At 41.1% G+C, this 22,592-nt stretch overlaps 2 protein-coding genes across 3 annotated transcripts in view; one reads left to right on the plus strand and one right to left on the minus strand.

Annotated features, from left to right (window-relative positions):
- Positions 1 to 9,771, plus strand: part of LOC118429524 (serine hydrolase-like protein) — a 12,587-nt gene extending 2,816 nt beyond the window's left edge. For both annotated transcript variants that reach the window (XM_035840024.1, XM_035840025.1), the window contains exons 4-14: positions 144 to 293; positions 804 to 920; positions 1,211 to 1,252; positions 1,956 to 1,975; positions 2,322 to 2,396; positions 3,139 to 3,245; positions 4,715 to 4,797; positions 5,337 to 5,371; positions 6,379 to 6,455; positions 7,658 to 7,739; positions 8,484 to 9,771. In XM_035840024.1, the coding sequence (XP_035695917.1) occupies positions 144 to 293; positions 804 to 920; positions 1,211 to 1,252; positions 1,956 to 1,975; positions 2,322 to 2,396; positions 3,139 to 3,245; positions 4,715 to 4,797; positions 5,337 to 5,371; positions 6,379 to 6,455; positions 7,658 to 7,739; positions 8,484 to 8,612 (917 nt within the window). In that variant the 3' untranslated portion in view covers positions 8,613 to 9,771. The remainder of the gene's footprint in view (positions 1 to 143; positions 294 to 803; positions 921 to 1,210; positions 1,253 to 1,955; positions 1,976 to 2,321; positions 2,397 to 3,138; positions 3,246 to 4,714; positions 4,798 to 5,336; positions 5,372 to 6,378; positions 6,456 to 7,657; positions 7,740 to 8,483) is intronic.
- Positions 9,772 to 12,780: 3,009 nt separating this feature from the next.
- On the minus strand, positions 12,781 to 22,069 carry LOC118428652 (polycystic kidney disease protein 1-like 2). The gene is made up of 15 exons (XM_035838761.1): positions 21,964 to 22,069; positions 21,323 to 21,471; positions 20,463 to 20,687; positions 19,938 to 20,102; positions 19,600 to 19,760; positions 19,273 to 19,451; positions 18,538 to 19,028; positions 18,018 to 18,150; positions 17,519 to 17,760; positions 16,803 to 16,977; positions 15,802 to 16,479; positions 15,335 to 15,587; positions 14,898 to 15,175; positions 14,495 to 14,591; positions 12,781 to 14,299 (listed from the first exon to the last, which is right to left on the minus strand). The coding sequence occupies exons 1-15, from the start codon at positions 22,067 to 22,069 to the stop codon at positions 13,246 to 13,248; spliced, it is 4,386 nt and encodes a 1,461-aa protein (XP_035694654.1). The 3' UTR covers positions 12,781 to 13,245.
- Positions 22,070 to 22,592: the final 523 nt, after the last annotated feature.

The raw sequence follows: 22,592 nt of genomic DNA on the forward strand, positions 1-22,592 counted from the left end.
TTCCCATTTGCCACAGCAAGATCTGCTTGGAGATTAGCTATCTTGCAGAAAGTAGACTTGTTTGATCTAAGACTAGCAAGAAATATAATTTAATAGAAAATTACCTCTTTGACTGTATTCCCAACCCCCCTCCCCTACCCCAGGGTTGACCCAGGAGCTGCAGTTCCCAGTGCCCTGGGGTCACATCGCGGCGAAGGCGTGGGGAGATCCGCTCGGCCGCCCCGTCCTTGGTCTCCATGGTTACCTGGACAACGCCAACACGTTCGACACCCTGGCGCCGCTGCTGCCGAAAGGTATGAGTTTCTATGACCAGCTGCAGGTTTTTTTGTTGAATGTTTTGCATGCATGGCTCTTCTTCCGGTAATGTCCAGCTGCCGAAGAATCGGCAATTACTCAGACATGTATATGGGTCAGAGGTCACCACTGTGTGGTTTACTCATCAATGGTCACCCTTGAGACGAAGGTGGTCAGAGATGGGCACTGGACAGTGTCCAACCAGATGAAACTATTTACAGATGGTTGAAGATCCCTTTAATGTTCCTGTTTCAGACCTGTACTTTGTGAGTGTGTTAGTAAGCTGGTTGAAGATCCCTTTGACATTTCTTTTTCATTTCAGACCTGTACTTTGTGAGTGTGTTAGTAAGCTTGTTGAAGATCCCTTTGACGTTCCTGTTTCAGACCTGTACGTTGTGAGTGTGTTAGTAAGCTTGTTGAAGATCCCTTTGACGTTCCTGTTTCAGACCTGTACCTTGTGAGTGTGTGTAGTAAGTTGGTTGAAGATCCCTTCGACATTCCTTTTTCAGACCTGTACTTTGTGAGTGTGGACCTCACGGGCCACGGGCGCTCCTCTCACCTGCCTCCCGGGATAAGCTACAAGACTTACGAGAACTACCTCGTGGACGTGCACAGGGTCGTGCTAGGTCTGTTTGTTTGTTTGTTTGTTTGTTTGTTTACTCTTATGTCGATAAAGGTTAGACATCCAGGTTATAAGATACAGGAAATAGCAATTACTCCTGCAACTAGATATGATTTTGGAAACGGTCAGACATTTCAAGTAGAATCTTTTGTCAGTTATTGAGTGATATTGGTTTACTCTTGGTTTTTTGTTTGCAACTTAGTGAATATGCCTGGCTGTAATTCTATAAGTTTGAATAAAACCAAATCTTTTCAAATGACACTGATAATATTGATTTTTGTCTGTACTTTTCAGCTTTAGGTTGGAAGAAGTTCTCTCTGATTGCACACAGCATGGGTGAGTGTACAAGAACAAACGGTTTAAATGATGAGGTACATCAGGGATAAACAAGTCCACTAGCCCTATAGTCCCGGGCAAGTGAAAATGCCAATCAGGCAAGTGCATGTCCTTCCCCACTTGTCTGATCGGACAAGTTAGCTTTTCTCCATTGAGTGAGATTTTGATGTACTTGCTACTTTTCAAAGTCATGACATCAAGCATTGGTTAACGTAGAAAATAGAGCCAATAACAAAAATTCCATTGAAGGCCATGAATATACGTAGAAAAATGTCATTTAGATTTCGGGCAAGTGAAAATTTGGTTCGGGAAGTAAATTTTTTAAGTACTTGCCCGATAGGACAAGTCAATTTTAGAAAACTTGTCCAACCCTGTACATGCAGTCACTTTCCAATCTTTTTTTTTGCAAAATTATTGTAAAAACCTATTAAATTATTGCCTAATAACTGCTTTCTCCTCTGTCCACTGTTATACGACTCTAGTGGCCAGCACACATAGGAATGGGCACTTTGTTTCTTTTTTTCTTTTTTTTTTGGTTATTGGTCCTTTTCGTGCTGGTATTGTTCTGTTCAATCACATGTACATGAATTTGTGCATGTAAGAACCCATGCCATAAATTAGAAAAATGGTTGATATTTGATAGTTTGACCATTAATTTTGTTGTGTATTTTATCAACTTGTTTCTTTTTTTTTCTTGCTCCAGGAGCCGGTATTGCAATGACGGTGAGTCTAGATCTGGTCTTTTATTGTATCAAATAATATAGCAAAAGGAGTATCATTCTTTTCATATAAAGATTTGTGTCAATAATTGAAGGTTTATATAATTAACTATAATTATTAATCTTTATTTATGTCCCTGCCCATGTGGGCTAAATGCAGCAAATCTCATGATGGGATACTAAAGATTAAGTACTATTACATGTAGTATTACAATTGAATAAACAATACATCTGCATCTATGCTATCACTATGTCTAACGTTTACATGACTCTTCCCTAATAATGACAATGACAATCATTATGATGTTTATAATGATAAATAAGCTGTTTCTTTTTGTTACCCTGTGCAGTACTCTGCAGTTTTCCCAGCCAGTGTAGAAAGACTGACAGTACTGGACCTCTCAGGACCCATATACTACCCGCTGGTAAGGTCTAGTTTAGGCTGTAAAGCTTGTTTTCATCTGTATTGGCACACAGCATTTGGAATGTCCTCTACATATTTTAGGCTCCATGTGAACAAGTTGAAAGCAAGGTATTTACTCGACAAGCAACTTTTGAAACGGGTCAAATCCAAAATCTGACTGTTCACTTATTTTTTTTTTTTTTGAATTCTTCTGTCAATTTGACAGATGAGGAGGCAGACAGACATTTGCCTGTTTGCCTGACCTGCACATGAATTTTTATGATGAAGGAGGGGTGTGCAATTCCTTCTCCACCCTCTTGTCTGAGTCTCACAGGGGCAACTTATCACTTATTACCTGGATGTCTAACCTCCATTGATGTTAACGAACCAAGGTAACTGCTGGCATTATTTTCACTTTCTGAAATTACTCATACTCATACTACTAGTCAGATACTACCAGAGTTACCAACCTAGGATTGTGTTCAAAAATTCGTACTTTCCCAGAACTATCGTAGAGTGGAACTTGTTATCACCAAGCACAGTAGGGGCATCTTCTCTGGATAGTTTTAAAGAACGCTTGCAGATAGATGTGCAGAAGTTAGGTGTGACGGATCGTTCAGTGTAATATAACCAGCTGCTGCTGCGCCGCGTGCCTGCAAAGCTGGTTTGTTATGCCGAAGGGCGGTTATACCGGCTATATAGATACAGATACAGATAGTCAAAGAATGTAAAGCTTTTTTTATTTTATTTTGGTCCTATTTCAGGAGGGAACAGTACAAAGACTTGTAGATGCTGTGAAGAGGAAACTTGAAATGGAGAAGACATCGGAACTTCCTCCTCACGTGTACAGCAGAGAGGAGGCTCTTCAAAAGTTCGTTATTTTCTGTTGTCGAAAAAGAGGTTGTGTTTTCAGGGCTGCACAAGTCCACTAGCCCTATTGTCCAGGGCAAGTGAAAGTGCTGATCGGGCAAGTGCATGTCCTACCCCACTTGTCCGGTCGGACCAGTAAGATTTTTCCATGAGGCGGATTTTGAAAGTGTTTTATATATTATACCTATCATAGTCATAGCATCAAGCATTGGTCAACACAGAAAAATAGAGCCAATAATAAATTTCAAAGAATTCCATTGATGGAATTGAAAATTAAACATATATACAAATGTCATTTAAATATCCGGACAAGTAAAAAGTTAGTTCGGACTAGTAAATTTTCAATGTACTCGTCTGATAAGTGAATTTTACAAAACTTGTGTCATTTGTTTGTGGATGTGTTTTGTTATTGGGTGGGCCGACTACTCACTCTTTGCAGCCAGGGGCTGAATTGCGAGGAGCTTACAATAGGCGGGGCTAAATCGCAAGGGTTAGGAGCGAGCTGCCATTCGGCGCCACTCAGGTGACCTCAATACAACTGTCGCAAGTGTCTGGAGCGAGCTGCCATTCGGCGCCACTCAGGTGACCTCAAAACGACAGTAATTGCCCCAGGTGCGGCCAAGGTACTGTAGGTTTTGAACCAATCACACAGCACCATCGCACATATGGCGGGTTCTTTAACATGCCCGGGGTATGGCTCTCCCCAGACACGGGACCTCCATTTAACATCCTATCCGAGGGACGACTCATTTTCACTTGAGTAAAGTGAGGAAAGTCGTGTAAAGTGCATTTCCCAAGGGCACAAGATCGGCAGCACAGCGGATTCGATCCCGCAACCTCTCGGTCACGAGGCGAACACAATACCACTGTGCCACGCGGTCCCACTTGAGTGGACACTGTTTGTGGATGTGTTTGTGGACAGTGATAAGTTGAGAAGCTGTGGATGGAATGGAAAAACTGGTCATCAGATCTTACAGTATGATTGTGGTGAACCATGTAACTGTCAGACAGTTACTGGTAAATAACTTCAGGGATTGATGAGACAGGGAATTAGTCAAAGTCTATATCTATAAATGATTTATATCTATATATTTATCTATACATCTATATCTATCTAATAGTATCTATCTCGTATCTATCAAACTATCTATCTATAATCTATATCTACATATACATGTATTACAATACATGTAACGTTATATCTCTCTTTCTATCTCTCTTTCTTTCTCTCTCTCTATATATAGATATATAGATGTCACTAAGATGTGTATTATATAACTACAGTAAAAGACAATATTTTAAAATGGATATTTGTAAGATAAGCATCCTCTCACATTCATGGATTTTACCACCTTTCCAGAAAAAGTGGATGTCGGTCAATCATAGCCTAGAAGTCAACAGTCCAGCATAGAAACAGCTAAGCTTGATGGATGAAAAGTGGATATAATTGTGATTTTTTTCCACTCTTAGGCTACTGAAAGGGAATATATCTAAACTCACCAGAGAGGCTGGGTCTGTGCTGTTAGAACGAGGAGCCAGAGAGGTCGAAGGGGGTAAGTTCATGATGTCATAATCATATAATTCACTGAAAATTGGACATGTCAAAGTGACCAATATTTTCAGGCTAAACTACGCTTCTATCAACTCTTCCACAATTGTTGTTGTGTTAATGTCTTTTTTAACGTGTGTGGCACTATGAATCTTCAATGGAGACAGCTATATAGCAATAGGTGGAAATTTGGTTCAATTTTACGTGACTGTGTGTGTATATAAACTGTATATGTTGATGCGTTTGAATTTGTGAGTGTGCAGCAGTTTGTGTTTGTGTGAGTTTGTGAATCTGTGTGAGAGCGTGTGTGTGTGTGTGTGCACGCACGCGTGTGTGTGCACGCGCACGTGTGTGCATGTGTGTGCATGTGTGTGTGTTTGTAAGAGTGTGTGTGTGTCTGTGTATGTGTGTGTGTATTAATGTGTGTGTGTGTGCGTGCATGCCTGCGTGCATACGTGCGTGTGTGCATGCGTGCATGTATTTTGGTCTTCATATAGCATATATTATGAACTACCATTTACTACATTCTTGCTTCATGTACAGGTGTTGTGTTTACAAGAGACCTGAAGCTGAAAAGTGTAAGTTCTTAGAGCGATCATTAAAGATAACTTTATTGCACGACAATTGGACATGGTACAATGTAAGGCAGCAACTAATTACACAAAGTAAAAGATAGAGGTATAGAATGGATCAAAGCTTAGCATCCTAGTTAACATAACAACATAATTCTTTGATATAATATTATTTATTAATAAAGTTTATTGCAAATTTTTGCCCGTGGGCTAATTGCAGGAAACATGAGAGATTTAGACAAAGTAAAATCAATATCAAAGGTGTCTAATCTAGTCTAAAACAAGTAAAAGCTAACTCTAGGTCCTGATTTATTGGGTTCGACTCCTTTTTCGAAGACAGTGGAAGACAAAAGATCCCACCTTTTCTATTATGTGTGGGTTTTGTGAAGTTAGAAGGAGAATTGTTTTCTATTAAAATACAATAGAGTACTAACATATAGGGTCATCATTAGTTTCAGCATTCTTTGCAATAACAAATAAAGCAGTTAATATACATGTGTACAATGTGAGTTTAGGAGTTGAAAAACAAATTAACAGTCACAGACATTGAGATTCAGGCCTAGTTCTGGCTAAATTTGACCCATTAGAGTACTGACAACCAATCTCCAAGAAGCTCTTGCATTTAAAAGAATAATTTGGTACTGCCAGCCAAGACAAAGTTTTTTCATCCTTACATTTGAGGGCTCAGCTCCAATGTTCAGAGAAAATTCCAAACTACATGAATGTATGAAAAGATATATATATATGATATTGTTCTACACATTTGAGAAAAAAGTTGGAAACTCTGTGTTATGAAATTATGTCACATTGTTGTCCACAATGTACATGTACCTGTACAACGACATGTACATACATGTACATGTATGTTGGTGTATACCTCGGTGGCATAAAGTCAAACTTTAAGGCAGAAATGATGCACACTTTCAATGCAATTAATTGACCTTTTAATAATAAAGATAATAACTACAGGGTTCTATGACTGACTTCTTTGCTTTTTTTGCCTTTGTCTACAGCCGGGCTTTTTTTATCGAACGCCCAAACAAACAGAAGAGATGGTGAAGGGAATAAAGTGCCCAGTCCTGATGCTCAGGTACATGTTGGTTTGTTTGTTTGTTTATCTGTTTGTTTGTTTGCTTATATCACATAGCTAGTAATCTTCTTTTGGTATAACATTCCAACTCCAATTATGTAAGTTCATCTGTGACGGCAGTAAAGATAATGTTACAAATTTTAACTTCATATCCGTACACAAAATAAAGCGCAACCAACAAGCTTTCGATCAGTCCTCTGATCTTTCTCAAGTTCAAATGACCCAAAGCCTAAAACCGGAAGTGTGACGTCAGCAAAGGCTTTAAATTAGGCTTCAGGTCACTTCAACTTGTCTTATTGACAAGGATCAGAGGAATGATAAAAAGCTTGTATCATACTATACTAAGGTAAGCGCTTTATTTTGTGTACGGAATAAAGTTAAAATTCGTAACAGTATGTTTACTGCCGTCACAGATGAACTTACATTCATACAAGTAATAATTTCTAACTCCAACTTGGTGCTTATATAAACTACAGTCAAACCTGTCTATAGCGGCCACTCAAGGGACTGGAGAAATATGGCCACTATAGACAGGTGGCCACTATAGAAAAAATGTTGATTAATTGACCATGAGCAAGCTACACATGATTTCATTTCCACTAATCTTTTTCACCAAGTAACATTGTCTCGATCGGTAAATTCACTGACAAAGACTTGCTACCGCCAAAATGACCCTGTCAGGAACTCCAAATCCTCCAACTACAACTTCAAACTTGGTGCAGGATGACATAAGGCTGCAGTATGCATATGGTTGCAGTAGGCAGTGTTTCTGTATCAACGGGACCGGAAATCGTGTGGCCGTGGCCGCGTTGGACAGGTGGCCGCTAAGCCTATTTCTTAATCATTACAAATCCAAGGGACCGACAAAAAAGTGGCCACTATGGGCAGGTGGCCGGTATGCAAAGGTGGCCGCTAATACAGGTTTGACTGTAGTGGACAATGCAGGCTTATAAGCAGTTCTACCAGACTAGTCCCAAAAATGTCCCAAGGCACTACAGGGCGCCACAGCACATTGTTTTCGTTTTTGCATGGACAAAAAAAAGTGTCCTATAGGACACGTGCCGCGTGTCGAACATCTTGGGACTTTTTAGGATTTTTGCCTTGTGTAAACGGGCCTATACAATGTTTGTTTGTTTGTAACGTTGTTTATTTATTTGTTTGTAATCTAAAAGTGATATTGCAATTATTGTTCCTTGCTCCAGGGCTACAGAAAGCTTGGCATCAGGGTATGAACAGGAACGGGCAAAGAGATTTGTTCCTCTCTTTGAAGCAAACAGTTGCCAGGTAATGTTAACTTTATAGAATGAAGACTTATATATAATTGCATATTTTTTGCCACACAGGGCTAGTATTATAGTTTAAAACATGTTTAAAGGTTGTATAGTAGTGCAACGGCTAAGCAAATGTTACTGTAAGTTATTAGGACATACATTTATTTAATTGTCTATGTTTGAAAAAAAAAACTGATGAGGAATTTGAACAGCTGACGAAAAAAGCGTAGTATTAAATCATGTGCACATACATCATTCAACAGAATATCTTAAGAATCTCTGGATGGAGTGCCATAATGATATTTGATACATGTAGATGTTAACCTGATGTTTCTCCTGTTGGCTGACTTTGGTACTGCAGCAGACCATTTGTCTTTTGTGCATTTCATGTCCGGCGGAAAATATTGGAAATCTCTGGATGATTAGGGTTTTTTTTTTTCAGTTCAGGCGCATTTAAAATCCCAGAACCAGGAAACTGAATTGGTGTGGCCATGTAACATGTCCTCTAGTTCAATAATAAGATCACACCATTGGCAAGCACAGTGAGGGCATCTTCACTGGATAGTTCTAAAGAACATTAATTTTACAAGTAAATGTGCAAAAGCTACGTGTGACAAGTTGTTCAGTGTAATATAACGAGCTGCTGACGCGCCAGGTGCATGTGAAGCTGTGATGTTACGTAGAAGGGCAGTTATACCCGATAAACATGTATGTACAATGTAGATGCAAATACAGATTTTTCTTCCTTTCTATGCAGTTCACATTGATACAAGTGGAAGGGAACCACCACGTTCACCTGAATCACCCCGAGCGTGTGGCACCTCACATTCGTGCTTTCTTCACACTGGACTCAACAACTCAACCTCAGCCTGATAGTAAACTGTGAACACACGAATATCACTGTATGGGCCAGGCTTCGTATGTTAATGTGGCTAATTGCTACACACACAGACAGTAAAGACCAAATTATCAAACATTGTTGAAGGTTAGACATCCAGGTAATATACTTCAAAAAGCAGTTACTCATGAAGCAACTTCCTATTAATAATGATTTTGGAAATGGTCAGACGTTTCAGACAACCATCCAGTACCTTTCATCAGTGACAGTCACGAAAAATCTTGTTGGAAAGAGTTTTTATATATCCTAGCTGTGAACTGATAGGCAAAAGATAACTTTTAACAATACAAATTTAAAATCCTTCAAAAGTTCAAGACAAAATATTTATTCCTTGATGGGGTCTACATGTAGTTGGAGAACTGGTTTATCCTAACTTTTAATGAATTTGTATGCAAAAAGGGGCGGAAATTTTTAGTGGCAAATTAGTCATACTTATAAATCAGTTACTGTATTGTATATGTTAAATTTATCATTTCTTAATATAGAACAGATAGAACCAATCACATACAATTTAATTGTAAAGGAATAATATATTGAATTTTCCATGATGTTTAAATACGGGAAATTAGGAAACGTATCTTGCATAGAATCAAAGAAGACATTTCTCTCAGTCTCAAGTTACACTATTGGCAGGTTTTTTGTTCCAGAGGAATGCAGTTATGTCTGTCTTTTTCAATAACATGAATAATGGAGTTTGTGTGAGCTACTCCAGAGTTTTCTGATGGCTATATATACTGTGTCGACTGTGTACTGTGTCGAATATTCTTTCACATTTTTCTCCTCATTGTGAGTAGTCAGTGTACGTTAGACTTTGTAATTTGTTGTTGCTACGCATTTCTGTCGACATGTCACAAAATATTTGAGATAATGTCTTTTAAATTTTGGTTGATGGATGAAAATAATGCAAGCATTATATGATTCCCTTAAAAATGTTCATGTATAACATTATGTACTCTCAACTGCTGCACATTTTATCTAGACAGAAGACAGACGATTGTTCTAGTTTCCTCAAAATGTGCATATGACTACAAACTTTTCATAAAAGATTTGTAAAAAAAAATTAAGTTATTTTGACGTGATATCACTAATCATAATAACTATTTCAGGAAATATTGTTTCTCATTTCAAATAAAGAATTCTAAATATACTCCAAAAGCGATTGCTTTTTGCGATTACAATTTTTTATATGATACCATTGGTCGAAGGTTTAGACAGTTTGTTGTTAAATTCCTGAACAGCAACAGCGCTAGCGCGACGAAATCTAACCCAACCCCGTTAAAACTCCCCCGGTCCGCGCTAATCAATTGCACGGGCCAGCTACAGCACTGTAGCTGTAGAAATAATGGTGACCCCCGATGGTATGGTTACCAGGCTAAACCTGGGCAGGCAACCACCTCCAGCACACAATAAGCCACATTGAAACAGTCCAGTCTCTTATACATGCACACGTCCATTATCCTATAGTTAACCCCACCCTTTCCAGAACAACCAAATAAAATAAAACCAGTTCTCTCAGTCTGACTCTGAATCCAGGTTTGACTGTACTTTGAAGATGTTGTCCCTAAGTCACACTCAATGTCTGAATACAATAAAAATATAACTGCTCTCTCACACAAGAAAGACACAGGTGGTTCAGCAAACCAATTAAACTTCATTCAAATCAAAATGTCGACAAATATTTTGCTGTAGGGTTACCAGGTACCATTATAAGGTAGAAAATTTTTCAGTCATTAGATTTTATTTTATAAATCATTTGGAAGTTTTTAGAAGAATTTTTCTCATTTTGTGACTTGATAATTTTTGCTACAGTCCATTGTGATATCTTTTGTGATTTGATAGTTTTGATGTAATATCATTTGTCAAAAGTTTAGACATCTTACTTAAACTGATAATAGATATCTCAACTGGCCTGCTTTTTATTCTAAGCAGGCCATTTTGAAAGTGTAACATGAATTTTGTTTTTAAACTGGATTTAATTTGGTCTGTTATCAAATGAATAATTGTCACAAATTTTGTGTATGTTGCTGATTTTTCTTTATATTTCTACTCTACAAGCTTAAGTTTTCATGCAATTTCATCAAGCGAATGCAATAAAAAGCAGTAGCTTTTCGAACTAACCAAAACCTAGTATAGTGACACCAGTGACGCATCAAGGAACTTCTATAATGTCTTTGGGCATGTTAATCATTATTTACTTTCCTTTGTTAAGCACAGCCATAACTGTCAGTTCAGGCAATGCAATATGGTATGTATTTGTATCTAGAGGAATGTTTTTCAAAAAAATATTTCCTATTTGTGATTAAAAATTTGTTGAATATATATATATAGAGAGAGAGAGAGAGAGAGAGACGTTTATTGACATTTTATTGGCATTATGAAAATAATGCAAACGGCCTTTTTTTCAATCTGAGCATGCCACTTTGACGTGTTACGTAAAATCATACAAAACTTTATATGGGAACGTTTTCCTTCGATATTATGAACAGTTTTTGGCCTGTTATTAGATGTTACAAATGTTGTACCCCCTGTTGTTTTTGTATGCCTACTGAGCAAGCTTTCATGCAATTTAATTATGCACACGCAAGTTATAATTATTGTACCTGACCAAAAGCTCATAAAGTTAATTATCATGCATAAGGCTATGGCATTGTAAAATGATTCTTGACTTGCCGGAATATTTACTTTCCTATGTCAGAACTACTACTTTATGAAGTTACTTCCCAAATTTGTTTCTACTTGTGATTACAAATTTGTCAAAAATTTTGTGGACATGCTACCAAAAATTAAACATGTACGCAGAGCCTGAAAATGCCACTTTAAAGTGTAAGATGAATAGAAACGATACTTTAAATGGGTACCATTTCCATTGACCTTGATTATTTACATTCCAATGTCTTACCTGCCACTGTATATTTTATTTTATACAATACAATAACAGTTATTCTATTTCTTTGTCAAACATAACTACTATTTTAGGCAGTCAAAAATCTTCATACTTCTTAATTTAACACAGTAAGTCCTGAAAGTTAGCATCTATAAGATAATGTTAATGTACTTAACAAAGTTTTCTCAAACCAGCACATTTACGAAGTCAAATCTAGAGGATTCTTTTCTCACTTCTCAAGCTTCTTTCTCCTTGCGAAGTTTTTAGATATGTTGCCAATTATGAAAATAATGCGTACGTGTACGTGTAAGATGAGTAGAAACTATACGTTAAATTGTACCTTTTCCACTGATCTTTTGAATAGAACTGCAACTTCTTTGTTCTTGAGATTATGCAATACTTACATATACATGATAACGTTTGTCAAAAATTTAGAGTTTTTTTACATGCTATTCAGAAAACAATACATTTAATGGTCTTGTTTTCCTTCTGAGCTCTCCACTTTAAGTGTAGCATAAAGTTGTTTTTATGATTTAAATGGGACATCTATCTTTTAGACTATTAGGGTTGGGAGCTGCCCAAGTCCTACCTACCCCTATTCCGCAAGGAGGCGGGGGGAGGGGGCAGACTTGGTCACTTTCCATGAACAAGATGGGCTGATAGCCGTCGAAAATTTGGAGGTATGTTCTTTACCTTTAAAACTGTCACTGATAGAAGAAAATTTGGAGTAACAGTCTTTTTTGGTCTGTTGTAAGAAGATGTTACAAGTTTTGTACTAATTCCAAATACATCTGCTCTGCAAATATTCATGCGAATGTAATTATCTCTCTGAGATTTACCACATTTGTGGAAGGGTTGAAACAACTGGTTATTATCACCTTTTCAATATGTCAACCCAGAAACTGGACTGTACGTCTTCACTCACACCGGGAAGGACCCGTGCTCTTTTTGATAAGTGTTGTGGATTCTTTAACGTGCTCGAGGAGTGGCTTTTCTCAAACACGGGATATTCTTTTAACGTCCTATCCAAGGGACGGCCCTAACCGAAGCTAGGCACTCATTTCCACCTGAGTAAAGTGAGGAAATTTTCGTAAAGTGCCTTTCCCAAGGGCAAAAGATCATTGCCATTTAAGCAGATTTGAATCCGGAATCTCAAGGTTTCGGACCAAACATCCTGCCGTAGTGCCACATGACCCCACAATCAAGCACACGCAATATTTACAAGCAGCAGTTTGTCTACCTGACCAACATCTTATCAAGTGACAAAGGTGACATATTCAGTACGAGTTATTTAAAATTTACATTTTTGACAGTCAAAAATCTACCTTTGTATTTTAAAATAAACACCAAGTCCTAAAAGTTCTTGCTTTTTGAAAATATTTCAAATACAAAGCACACATTCAACATGGTAATAAAAGTACATTTAGTATCTATAAAATAAGGTAAAACTTAAAGTCTTTTCAAACCTGTCCACTTACTGATGACAGAAGTAGACACATCATAGACCCTAGACTAAATCGCTGATATTACACGCACGAAAACACACAAAAAGTATCAGTAATGGCGGTGGGATCAGTGTAACGTTATACCGGAAATGACCACACCGTGTTTCCATCCTTTTGTTCCTTACTTCAATCAGAATAATAAACAGTTTTCCTTAATTCAAAATTTAATCAGTGCAGTCATTTTTGCGCTGCAGAACAGTTTTTTTTCCTAAACACCACAGTAGCCACATGCTCATGTGCCATCCTTGGGAGGGCTGACTGGCAGGCAGTTGACGTGAAAGATCCTGCGGCATTCCTTGCACCTCTTCATCCAATCCAGACGTTCACCCTGCTCACAGTGGCAGACCAGCGAGATTTGGTGTGCCTTGGTTAGACCGACCTTCCTGCAGCTGATCTGACGTGGAAACGGTGTGAGTTTCCCTTGTTTGAAGCACGTCTCCAAATGGCTCCTCATCTTCCTGTCGTCATACGCAACCCTGCTCACGTCTTGCCCCTCTGCGATATCCACTGCCCAGGCAATGGCGAACAGACCACAATCAAAGACGTTCCCCTGACGCTGTACGTCCGGTGAGATGACAGTCAGGACGTTCCTCGCTTGGTCAGCAAACGCGGCGTAGGACTGGTAAAGCTGAATCTGCAGAGATGGAGTCATGGCGACGCCGAGGCTGTCATACAGGCGCACCTGTCCGTCTGTACAAGATGATAGGACCCAGTGCTGGCTGCCGTTGTGGTGGATTTGTAGCCCATTTCCTGTCATCTTGGCAAACCCGTCCTCACACAGACCAACTGCAGGCCCCTCCAGCCCTTGGAGTGCCGGGTACTGGCGGCGAAGCAGCATCTGGGCAGCCTGGATGTGGTCGTCTGTCAGCATCTCGCCAAATGTCAGAGCCACCTTGTCATGAGTGCTCAACTTGACACTTGGCCACTCCATCTTATGCTCTCCGCTGTGACGAACATGAACAACTTGGGCAAAACGAACTCTCCTGGTTGTCTTCTTGCCACTTTCCCTCCCTTTGGATAGAACAGACTTTATCTGTCTGACTTGGTTGGTTTGGCGGCTTTCTGGGGTGTCCTCCTCCTTTGACAAGGACCTTGATGTCACCACCACTAGAGCCTTGCTCTCGGAGCAGGTCGCTGGACTGCCGCTGTCTGTGCAGTTGTTCGGGGAGGCAGGGCGGACCGTGATGACACAGTGGCGACCATCACGTTCCACTGCTGCAGCATCTGGAACATCTCTGACAGTCGGCACAAACTCAGGCTCTGCCGGGAGGTCCATTTCCTTCATACTGTAAAGATAGAAGATTTCAAAATGTCAGACATAGAGTGTCCAAACTGTCAAATATGTTCGCGATGAACCTTTCTTTTTATATTCATCGTTAACAATTATCACCATGAAAGTTTCAAGCCATTCTAGTTACAATAACGTTTCCGGGAAGATGCATCATGCTAAAGTCGAATTTCTTGTAAGATGTTGTACTGACTTGAGGTTGAAGAGCGACTGTCTCCTCAGCCATAGTCTCTCCACTTTAATCTCTACATCTATCAGGCTGTCATGTAGAATGTCCATTGCGTCGTCATCTGAGCCAATGCAAACGATTTCGTAAGTTTTAGTTATCTTTATCTTGAATACGTAAGTAAAGTAAGTAATTTAACTATAATAAAAAGATCATGTTATGACAATCGGCAAAGGAAACTAAGTGGTTTTGGGAGGGTTGTTCTACAGACAGAATTAACATGTGAAACAAAACTATGCAAGTAGAAAGAGCTTACGATATAGTGCAACCATGCAGTGATCATGGATCTTGGTAGCCACTTGCAACAAAAGCACGACTAAAACGATGACAGTCTTTCTCGATCATGCACAGTGAAACAACACTACGCTACCTGCGGCTGGTGCTTTCCAGAAGCCAAAGAAGGCCGTGAAGCGTTCCCACAGCCCCTGGATGAAGTACCGGTCCTGTTCAGGCATGACGTGGTTCCGCACGTCCGGAAGTGCGCTGTTGATGATCGCAACGGCGATGTTCATCAGCACCAGGAAGATGATGCAAATGAAAGCAAAGAAGTAGATGGGGCCCAGGATGGGGGCTGCCTCCCGCAGCTGACCGTAGTAGAAGATTCCCAGGGACATCTGGAACAATGTGGAGAAGGACTTGCTGATGGTGCTGAAAACAACAACAACAAATATCAAATCATTGTAATGAGTTGGAGTATTTTAAGTCCAAGCACTCCCAACATGCATGATTCTGTTAAAAATGAGAAATCATCCATTTTTATTCACAAGATACATATTAATTTGGCACAAATAGAATATGTTTCCTTACCTGTACTCTGTCACAACAAGGCCAAACTTGAGATATCCGAAGATGCAGAATGCTGACATGCAGAGGAACAAGTAGGCAGAGAAGGAAGAGAACTCCCACGCCATCCCTCGGAACACGGACATCAGCTTGGCGATGAACGGGTTGAACCTCAGCAGATGCAGGAGCTTCATCATGTTGACAAACGCTAAGAAGGCCAGGAACCAGCCGTAAACCAGACTAATGTTCATCGCCGATCGGAAATGATGGACTTCATCTTTAAAAGAACAGTATAAATATCGTTAAGTACAGTATTAGTGATAATGATTACCTCATAATGCAATCAGTGTGACCCAGAGCACAACTCCATACTCTCTGGAAACTAAAGGATACCTACAAGAGCATTTTAAACATTTACCAACATTGAGAAATGTTGAATTGAAACTTTCATGTAATTATTGTAATGTTTTTGCATATTATGTGTAACACACCTTTCCCTTCCTTGATCGCCGCCAGAGCCCTGGAGCTGTTGTATATCTTGAAGCCATACAAGCCAATGACCGTGAATGCCAAGAAGAAGTTGAAGATTTCAACAATATTCCACGGCCCCTTCAGGTAGGCCCAGCCGGTTGCGCGTGCTTTTTTTGCCTCTCCCCACAGCGTGTAGAGGAGAATGATGATGTAAATGATTTCCAGGACGATGTAGATGTATCCGATCGTCCCCGGCCGTTGATGAAGTCGGAAGGTCTGCACGTGGTGACGGGAGAAAACTCCGGCCGTCTCGGAGAATTCGAACACCACCGTCAGCGATGTGAACAGATCCACGTTTCCGTTGTGGAGTATCGCTTCCAAGAAGATGACCCTCGTGCGCTGGTCGACCCAACGGTTTGCCTTCAGGTCTGCTAGGATGCTGCGCATCTCGTCTGCTGATTTTCCCAGGTGCAGACCGAAGCCGTCTCCCCAGTAGTGCGTCGTCACACCGTAGATGGGGAGGCTAGGGTAGCCGCTGGGGAGGTGGATCCATCCAGGGGCCGCTGATTCCATCGCTGACGTATTCCTGACCCTTTTCCATCCCTCCTCAAACGCCCCGGTCTCCTTGTTCTGTTCACCATACGCTAAATAACATTCGTCAAACACGTGCTGCATTGTCACAGGCACCTCGCACAGCCCTGAGATGACAGGAGAATGAAACATCAAAAGCACATCAGTCACATAGTTGCATTGTTATGTCGTGGAGGTTATAGAGCCTACATGTAGGTGCTATAATCTTCTTGGTTATTTTGCTTTGTTAAAACCTCCATCGTTTTTAGGTACTAGATGAACATAATAGATTATTTCTTTATAGTTTGAAATAATGATCCTTTGAATTTATAGCTTTTCAAAATACAACATACATTTCCTGTAGTATAATAAGACTGCATGATAGTGGAATTACATTGTGGTATGCCATGCAACTCAACAGCGAGTGTTCCATGAAAGTGGTTCCACCCACCTGGCTTTACTCGGCCTTGGATCAGGCTTGGTGGGTAGACCAGGACCGACTGCATGTCTGTTGTGAAGCCCTTCTCAGACCAGCGGGGCTTGTCGTCATTGTAGGACGTCTCCACGTAGAAGCTCTGCAGAGCGGTCTCATCCAGCCAAGACCAGAAGGTGAGATGATCATTAACCTGTGGAGAAGCAAAGCGTTGTGTGAGTTTATTCTACTAAGTAATTGTAGATTCGTCAGCAAGGGTACAAATGGCACCAATAAATCCATGTCCTGATCCCCATCTATTTTGTCTGTGTCAACATTAATGGATTTTCACTGGCTTCAAACGTTTTCTAAAGTTTGTCTACAGTTGCCGGGCAGCATGCGCAGAAGGCGGGGGTAGACCCTGAACATCTTGGCTTGAGTATGTCAGGAAATACATCAAGGTGTACTGCGGCCTTGACAGTGTGAACCCACTGGATAGAGCCACTTGGAAGCGCGGTGTGAAAACTAAGCCGACTGCTGCCGACACCCGTGTCAGCATTAAAATAATCAAATACCGGATACCACTACTACTACTGCTGCCCACCCCTGTGTCTGTAACCCACACAGCAGTTACTACTAGTATAATCAAATACTTGATACTGCTACTACTACTGTGTCTAATCCGATGTTGCACCTACGCAGAGATCTAAAGATCTATACCAACGCAAGGACCTGGTGTATTAAAAGGAACTCACGTCGTCCACAGACTGCAGGAAGGTGTTGGTTGTGCTCAGTGTCTGATGGAAACTCTCTGTGGTGTTGTTGTACTCGTTGACGATGCTGAGCACGAGCAGGAGGAAACAGCAGAACCACGCGATGTCCCACACGGTTTCCCCAAATCTACTGTCCCTGCGCTGCATCATTCTCGCTTGTTTGATGTTGGCAAGGGACCTCAATGAAAGTCGCTCCATCTTCCTCCTCATGCGAAATGCATTGCCTGTAGTAAGCATGAAAAATATCAAGAGGTTTGTATGGTCTGTATATATTTGTTATAAGGTAAAAAACTCACAACCTGGACAAAAGACTGAAGCAAGAAGATATAAGATCAATTCAGAATACAGGGTATTGCCGGGAGCACACTGAAACTACACAAAATGTCTTTCTTCAACCATTGAACAGTTTTCAAACATGCGGTAACATGCGCACAGCTTAATTCTTCATGGTAATTGTTCTTTTCTACAAACTGAAACTTACAGTTGAAGCCTGCCTCCTTTTGTGAAGACACCACACTGGCTTTAATCAAAGCGGTGCCCTGCTTCTTTTTAAAAATCTTCTTGACGGCTTGCGTCTTGCCAACAAAGGAAGTCACGATGGTGAGGAGAAATATCTGTAAGATAAAAGCATTAGTTGTTAGAGTTTCTGACAGGATGTGGCTTCATACAAAATGTTCTGAGTAGGTCAGGTTCTAATAGTAGCAAGAATTTGTCTTGGTGGCCAGATACCTTATACAACTACATCTAATATACATTTTGATTTTTTCCACCAGGTGCCGCCACCATTATATCACCACCTCAAAAACGTTGTTATAGAGGCCTTCTCAAGATTGTCTTCAACACCTAAATATCTGAATTGTATTACATTTATTAGCTTTAGGTGTTCAAGACAATATTGGGAAGACCTCTATACTATTTTGTTTAGGTGTAGCTATTATGTCACCCGGTGGAATTATGAGAGTCAATGTTACAGGTGAAATCAACAGAGAGCACGTCCTTACCTTTCCTGGTTGCATGACGAAGAAGTCCGCCCAAAAAGCGATGAAGTACCCAGACAGCCACCTCTCGGACTTGTCCTTGCCCCATTCCACACTGTACAGCACGGTGAAGACAGCTGACCCCACGGCAGACAGCAGCACCAGCACCCAGGCCACGTACTTGCACCAGTGCGGCAGGCCCTTGGCTGGTTCTTGCTGAGTGGGTGCCTCAGCTGAAACACCCGCCTCCACGTCTCGGACCCGGGGGTTGCCTTTGTTGCTGGGTCGGCTGTACTGGAACAGCAAGACTATGGCCATGATGACGGGAAGGCAGGTGAGGCTGGCCATGATTCCCGTGTAGACGACATTCAGGGTGAAGGAGAACGGCCCGAGGCTGAAGCTCTGCACAACCTGGGTTTTTATTTCGTCCCTTACCCACATGGCGCTAGACACCATGGACAAGAGGAGGAGACTCAGGCAGCAGCCAAGCCTCTGGCTGCGGGTGAACGTGCTATCTGTAAAGGGAAAAGAGCATTATTCATCAGAACAAGTTGGTTTTATGATAAAGAATGAAAGCAAAGCAACACACTCGATACAATATTGGCAGCAAGAGGTATTCATGCATGTAAAATACAGTTAAGCCTGATGAATAACTAAATAAAAAATTACTATTATCAGGGAAATTTCAGTCATATCTTAAACCTTCTAATATGATTCCCCAAGGTCATATAAGATAAAGTGCAGTAAGCGAAATGTTACCTTCAGGCATGATAGCGATGGACAGGAAGAGGTGCTCCTCTTCCAGATTGCTCCGCAGACTTGCCGGGAACAGGAACCCCATGGATCGCAGGTCCTGCTCAGAGGCAACAGGAAAGGTCTTCACCACCTGCCCGTCCCCGCGGTCGGCTGCCAGCCACTCGCCGCAGACGAAATAGGACCTGCAGTTCCAACAAGAGGGAAATACATGTCACCATGTTGGCTGTAAGGTTTCGAAATTTGTAAAGAAAAAAAAGAAAAAAATACACCTTATCTAGAGAGCTAAACTGGATGAACCTAGACCCACAAGGAAGGTTTGGCTGAACTCACAGTTTGCCTGTGGCGAGATCCTCCACTGCTGCTCTCTCCACGTGCCACGATGCACGGCTCCCCTCCCCACTGTTGTCGTGCATGAGCTGCAGCTGCTCCACGTTACCCAGCTGTTCTGCTGTGCTGAAGATCAGAGTCACCTGGCTATCTTGGGTAAAAACCTAAAATAGGAAAAAAAATTCCACCTGTTTGGACTTGCCGTAAATGATTGCAATAAAAGAAGTCTTCAGTGGATAAAATAGCAACAAAACGTCCACAATAAATGATTGAATCTTCAGGGGAAAGTTGGGCGATGGAATCGTCATAAGTAACGCTAGTGCTAAATTTGACGTCCTAACCTTCTCTTCGGTGTCGACCACTCTCACATCGGAGTTTGCTGCATCGCCGAATAGTTTGAAGGTAACGGTGGACTCTGTCCCAGCATGCCTAGCTGCACCTGTCCAGATGATCAGGCGGTACCGGTAGCCGTTCTGAAGGTCGTCCAACTTTACAGCGTGATTTAACTGTAACAATGGGTGAGATATAGAACATGAATGTACATACTGCCCTGGCCTCTCACAGCAAATTCTATATCATAGTCTAACTGAAGCTGAAGATACCATAGACATTGAAAATATGCACAATAGCAAAATCAATTTATGAAAATCTTCCTTGTTCAATGACACATTGTCCTTGTCAGTAGGGCTTTGCGATACTACCCCTTTGTGATTGCTGTTGGTTAATTTGGAAGCTCTTGCTGCATGTCTGCCTCTGCCAAATTATATGAATGAACATCAATACTGGAGAAAATGTACTGAAATGATATCCATTTTAAATAAAGGTTCATCGAGTAAAGATGTTATTGACAGATAAATCCTACTTACCTTCTTTTTCCGTACACGCTCAGCAAATTTGATCACGACTGCTGTGAACGAGTACAGACAGAGCGCCACAATGATGGTTGCAACAATCGCACCGTTGTCCCTTAAACCGCTGAATTCCAACGCCAAGAAGTACAAGGTGTTCGGCGGTGTGACGAAGTCACGTCCGAAGACCGTCAGATGGTTGCAGTGACAGATGGTGCTGGCAATGGTGGACTGCTCGCTTATCTGTGGAAAACAGAGCGAAGTTGAATATGATCTCATTTTGCTGGTTCAAACACTCATCATTTGGAAAACACTGAGCGATGTGGTAAATTCTGCTATATTCAATAGGCTTTTATTTTACTATCATTATCACAGTAACCATATAATTATAATCCATTAATCTCCATTGCTTTAGATCTGATTGGTTAAACGTGCATGTGGGCTATGGACTGGAATGACAGGTCCAACTTTCACACATTAAGTCCCCTGGCCTTACATCAGAGAGGCCTGGAAAAAACAGGATTAACTAGCCCATCTATTCTAAGATTTTAACTATCCCATCATTATGGGAATAGGCTTATAAATAGTTGACACGTGTAGCTACCTATCAACATAGCTGTCCATGAATATGATTCAGCTGATTATAAGCATATCCTAACATCAAACAGAAACCCCGCACCTGGTCCAGTTACTAAAGGGGCGAGTTTACATGTCATGCTAACATAGTACAGATTGTAAACAATGTATAATGCATCTGTTTTCTACATTTAATTTCAACAACATGAGGGCGTTATTTTGGAGGGGGGTATGTGCTGAATTATCATACACATGTGTTGTAATGATTGTAAGTTCATAAAAGCTATGAAAACTGTACCCACCGCGCAGCCGTCAGTCCTCCAGTCTTCCTGTGCCTCGCTCCAGTAGACGCAGCTCAGACGGGCCCACTGGATCCGGTAGGCGTAGACGTCGTTAGTGCGTGACTCCTTCTTGTCAGCTCCTTCCTCAATGTCACACTCGGTCACTTGTCCTGAAAAAAGGATATCATAATAGACCTGAGAAGGGTACAGCTAATCAGATATCGCCAGTGCCTCCTGATGTCAATATATCACACGTGTCGTATTTTCTATGAAGATTCCAAAGTCATACGTTTACAAACATCACAGCATCAAAATATTGGACACACTTTCTTTGAATCACATGTGCAGTTATGTCAAACCGATGTAGAAAGATGCCATCATTCAAAATCCCTACAGACATCTATCTCTTCACAACAAAAGAACAGATATCACAAAACATTCACATTTCAATTCTGTCACGCATTTCGGCGCTTGTGGCATACCTTAAACAACATATTAAGAAAAACTCACTAAGTTCTTGGATCTTAACATAGTATAATCCACAGGGCAAACCTCTTGCGAGATGATATCACCAAACATGGTTTAGTATTATGGATAAGACAACCACACTTTATCTGGCACACACCTTTGTGTGGCATCAAACAACATGAAAAAATACTCACCAATCACTTGGACCATGATGTGGTACTCTACAGGCTCATGCTCTCCCGAGATGAACATTGTCGCTTCTGTCTTCTCTGCGTCATCATCGCCACTCAGAGTTTTCATCAAGGCACACTGCTCGGGTAGGACGTACGTCTCCATGGACATGTTGTAGTTTGATCATCAGGGCGGCCGCCGTACCTGCTCCACACGCCGTACACCACGCTTGTGTTCAGCGGGGTGATTGTGACCAGGAATCCTTCAGCGGTGTTGGTGAGGTTAAGCAGATGGTAGCTCGAACTTTGGTTTCCTGTGGCAGGGAAGGTGACGATTGTCGTTGCTGGTTTGTTTCCTGGGCCGCCCGGAATGGTGATGTTGAAGTCCTCAGTCAGGTTGTTGAAGGCCACGGGGATGTCGTTCTGCAGGAGTGACAGTTCCATGACAGACGAACGTGCCTGGTACTCCCCGCGCCCCCAGGTGAATGGGTTCTGTTGAAACTGCGTCAACTGAAAGATAACAAACTAGAGTTCCACGAGACACATACCTTCGCCAAATAATCAAAGCTTAGTATGGAGAGTGCCTTTATCATTCATGTATTATCAAAGTACCTACCAAAAGTAAACGGCTGCATGAAAGTGCGTATATAGCG

Source organism: Branchiostoma floridae, chromosome 13 (genome assembly GCF_000003815.2).
Source record: "Branchiostoma floridae strain S238N-H82 chromosome 13, Bfl_VNyyK, whole genome shotgun sequence".
Classification (NCBI taxonomy): Eukaryota; Metazoa; Chordata; class Leptocardii; order Amphioxiformes; family Branchiostomatidae; genus Branchiostoma; species Branchiostoma floridae.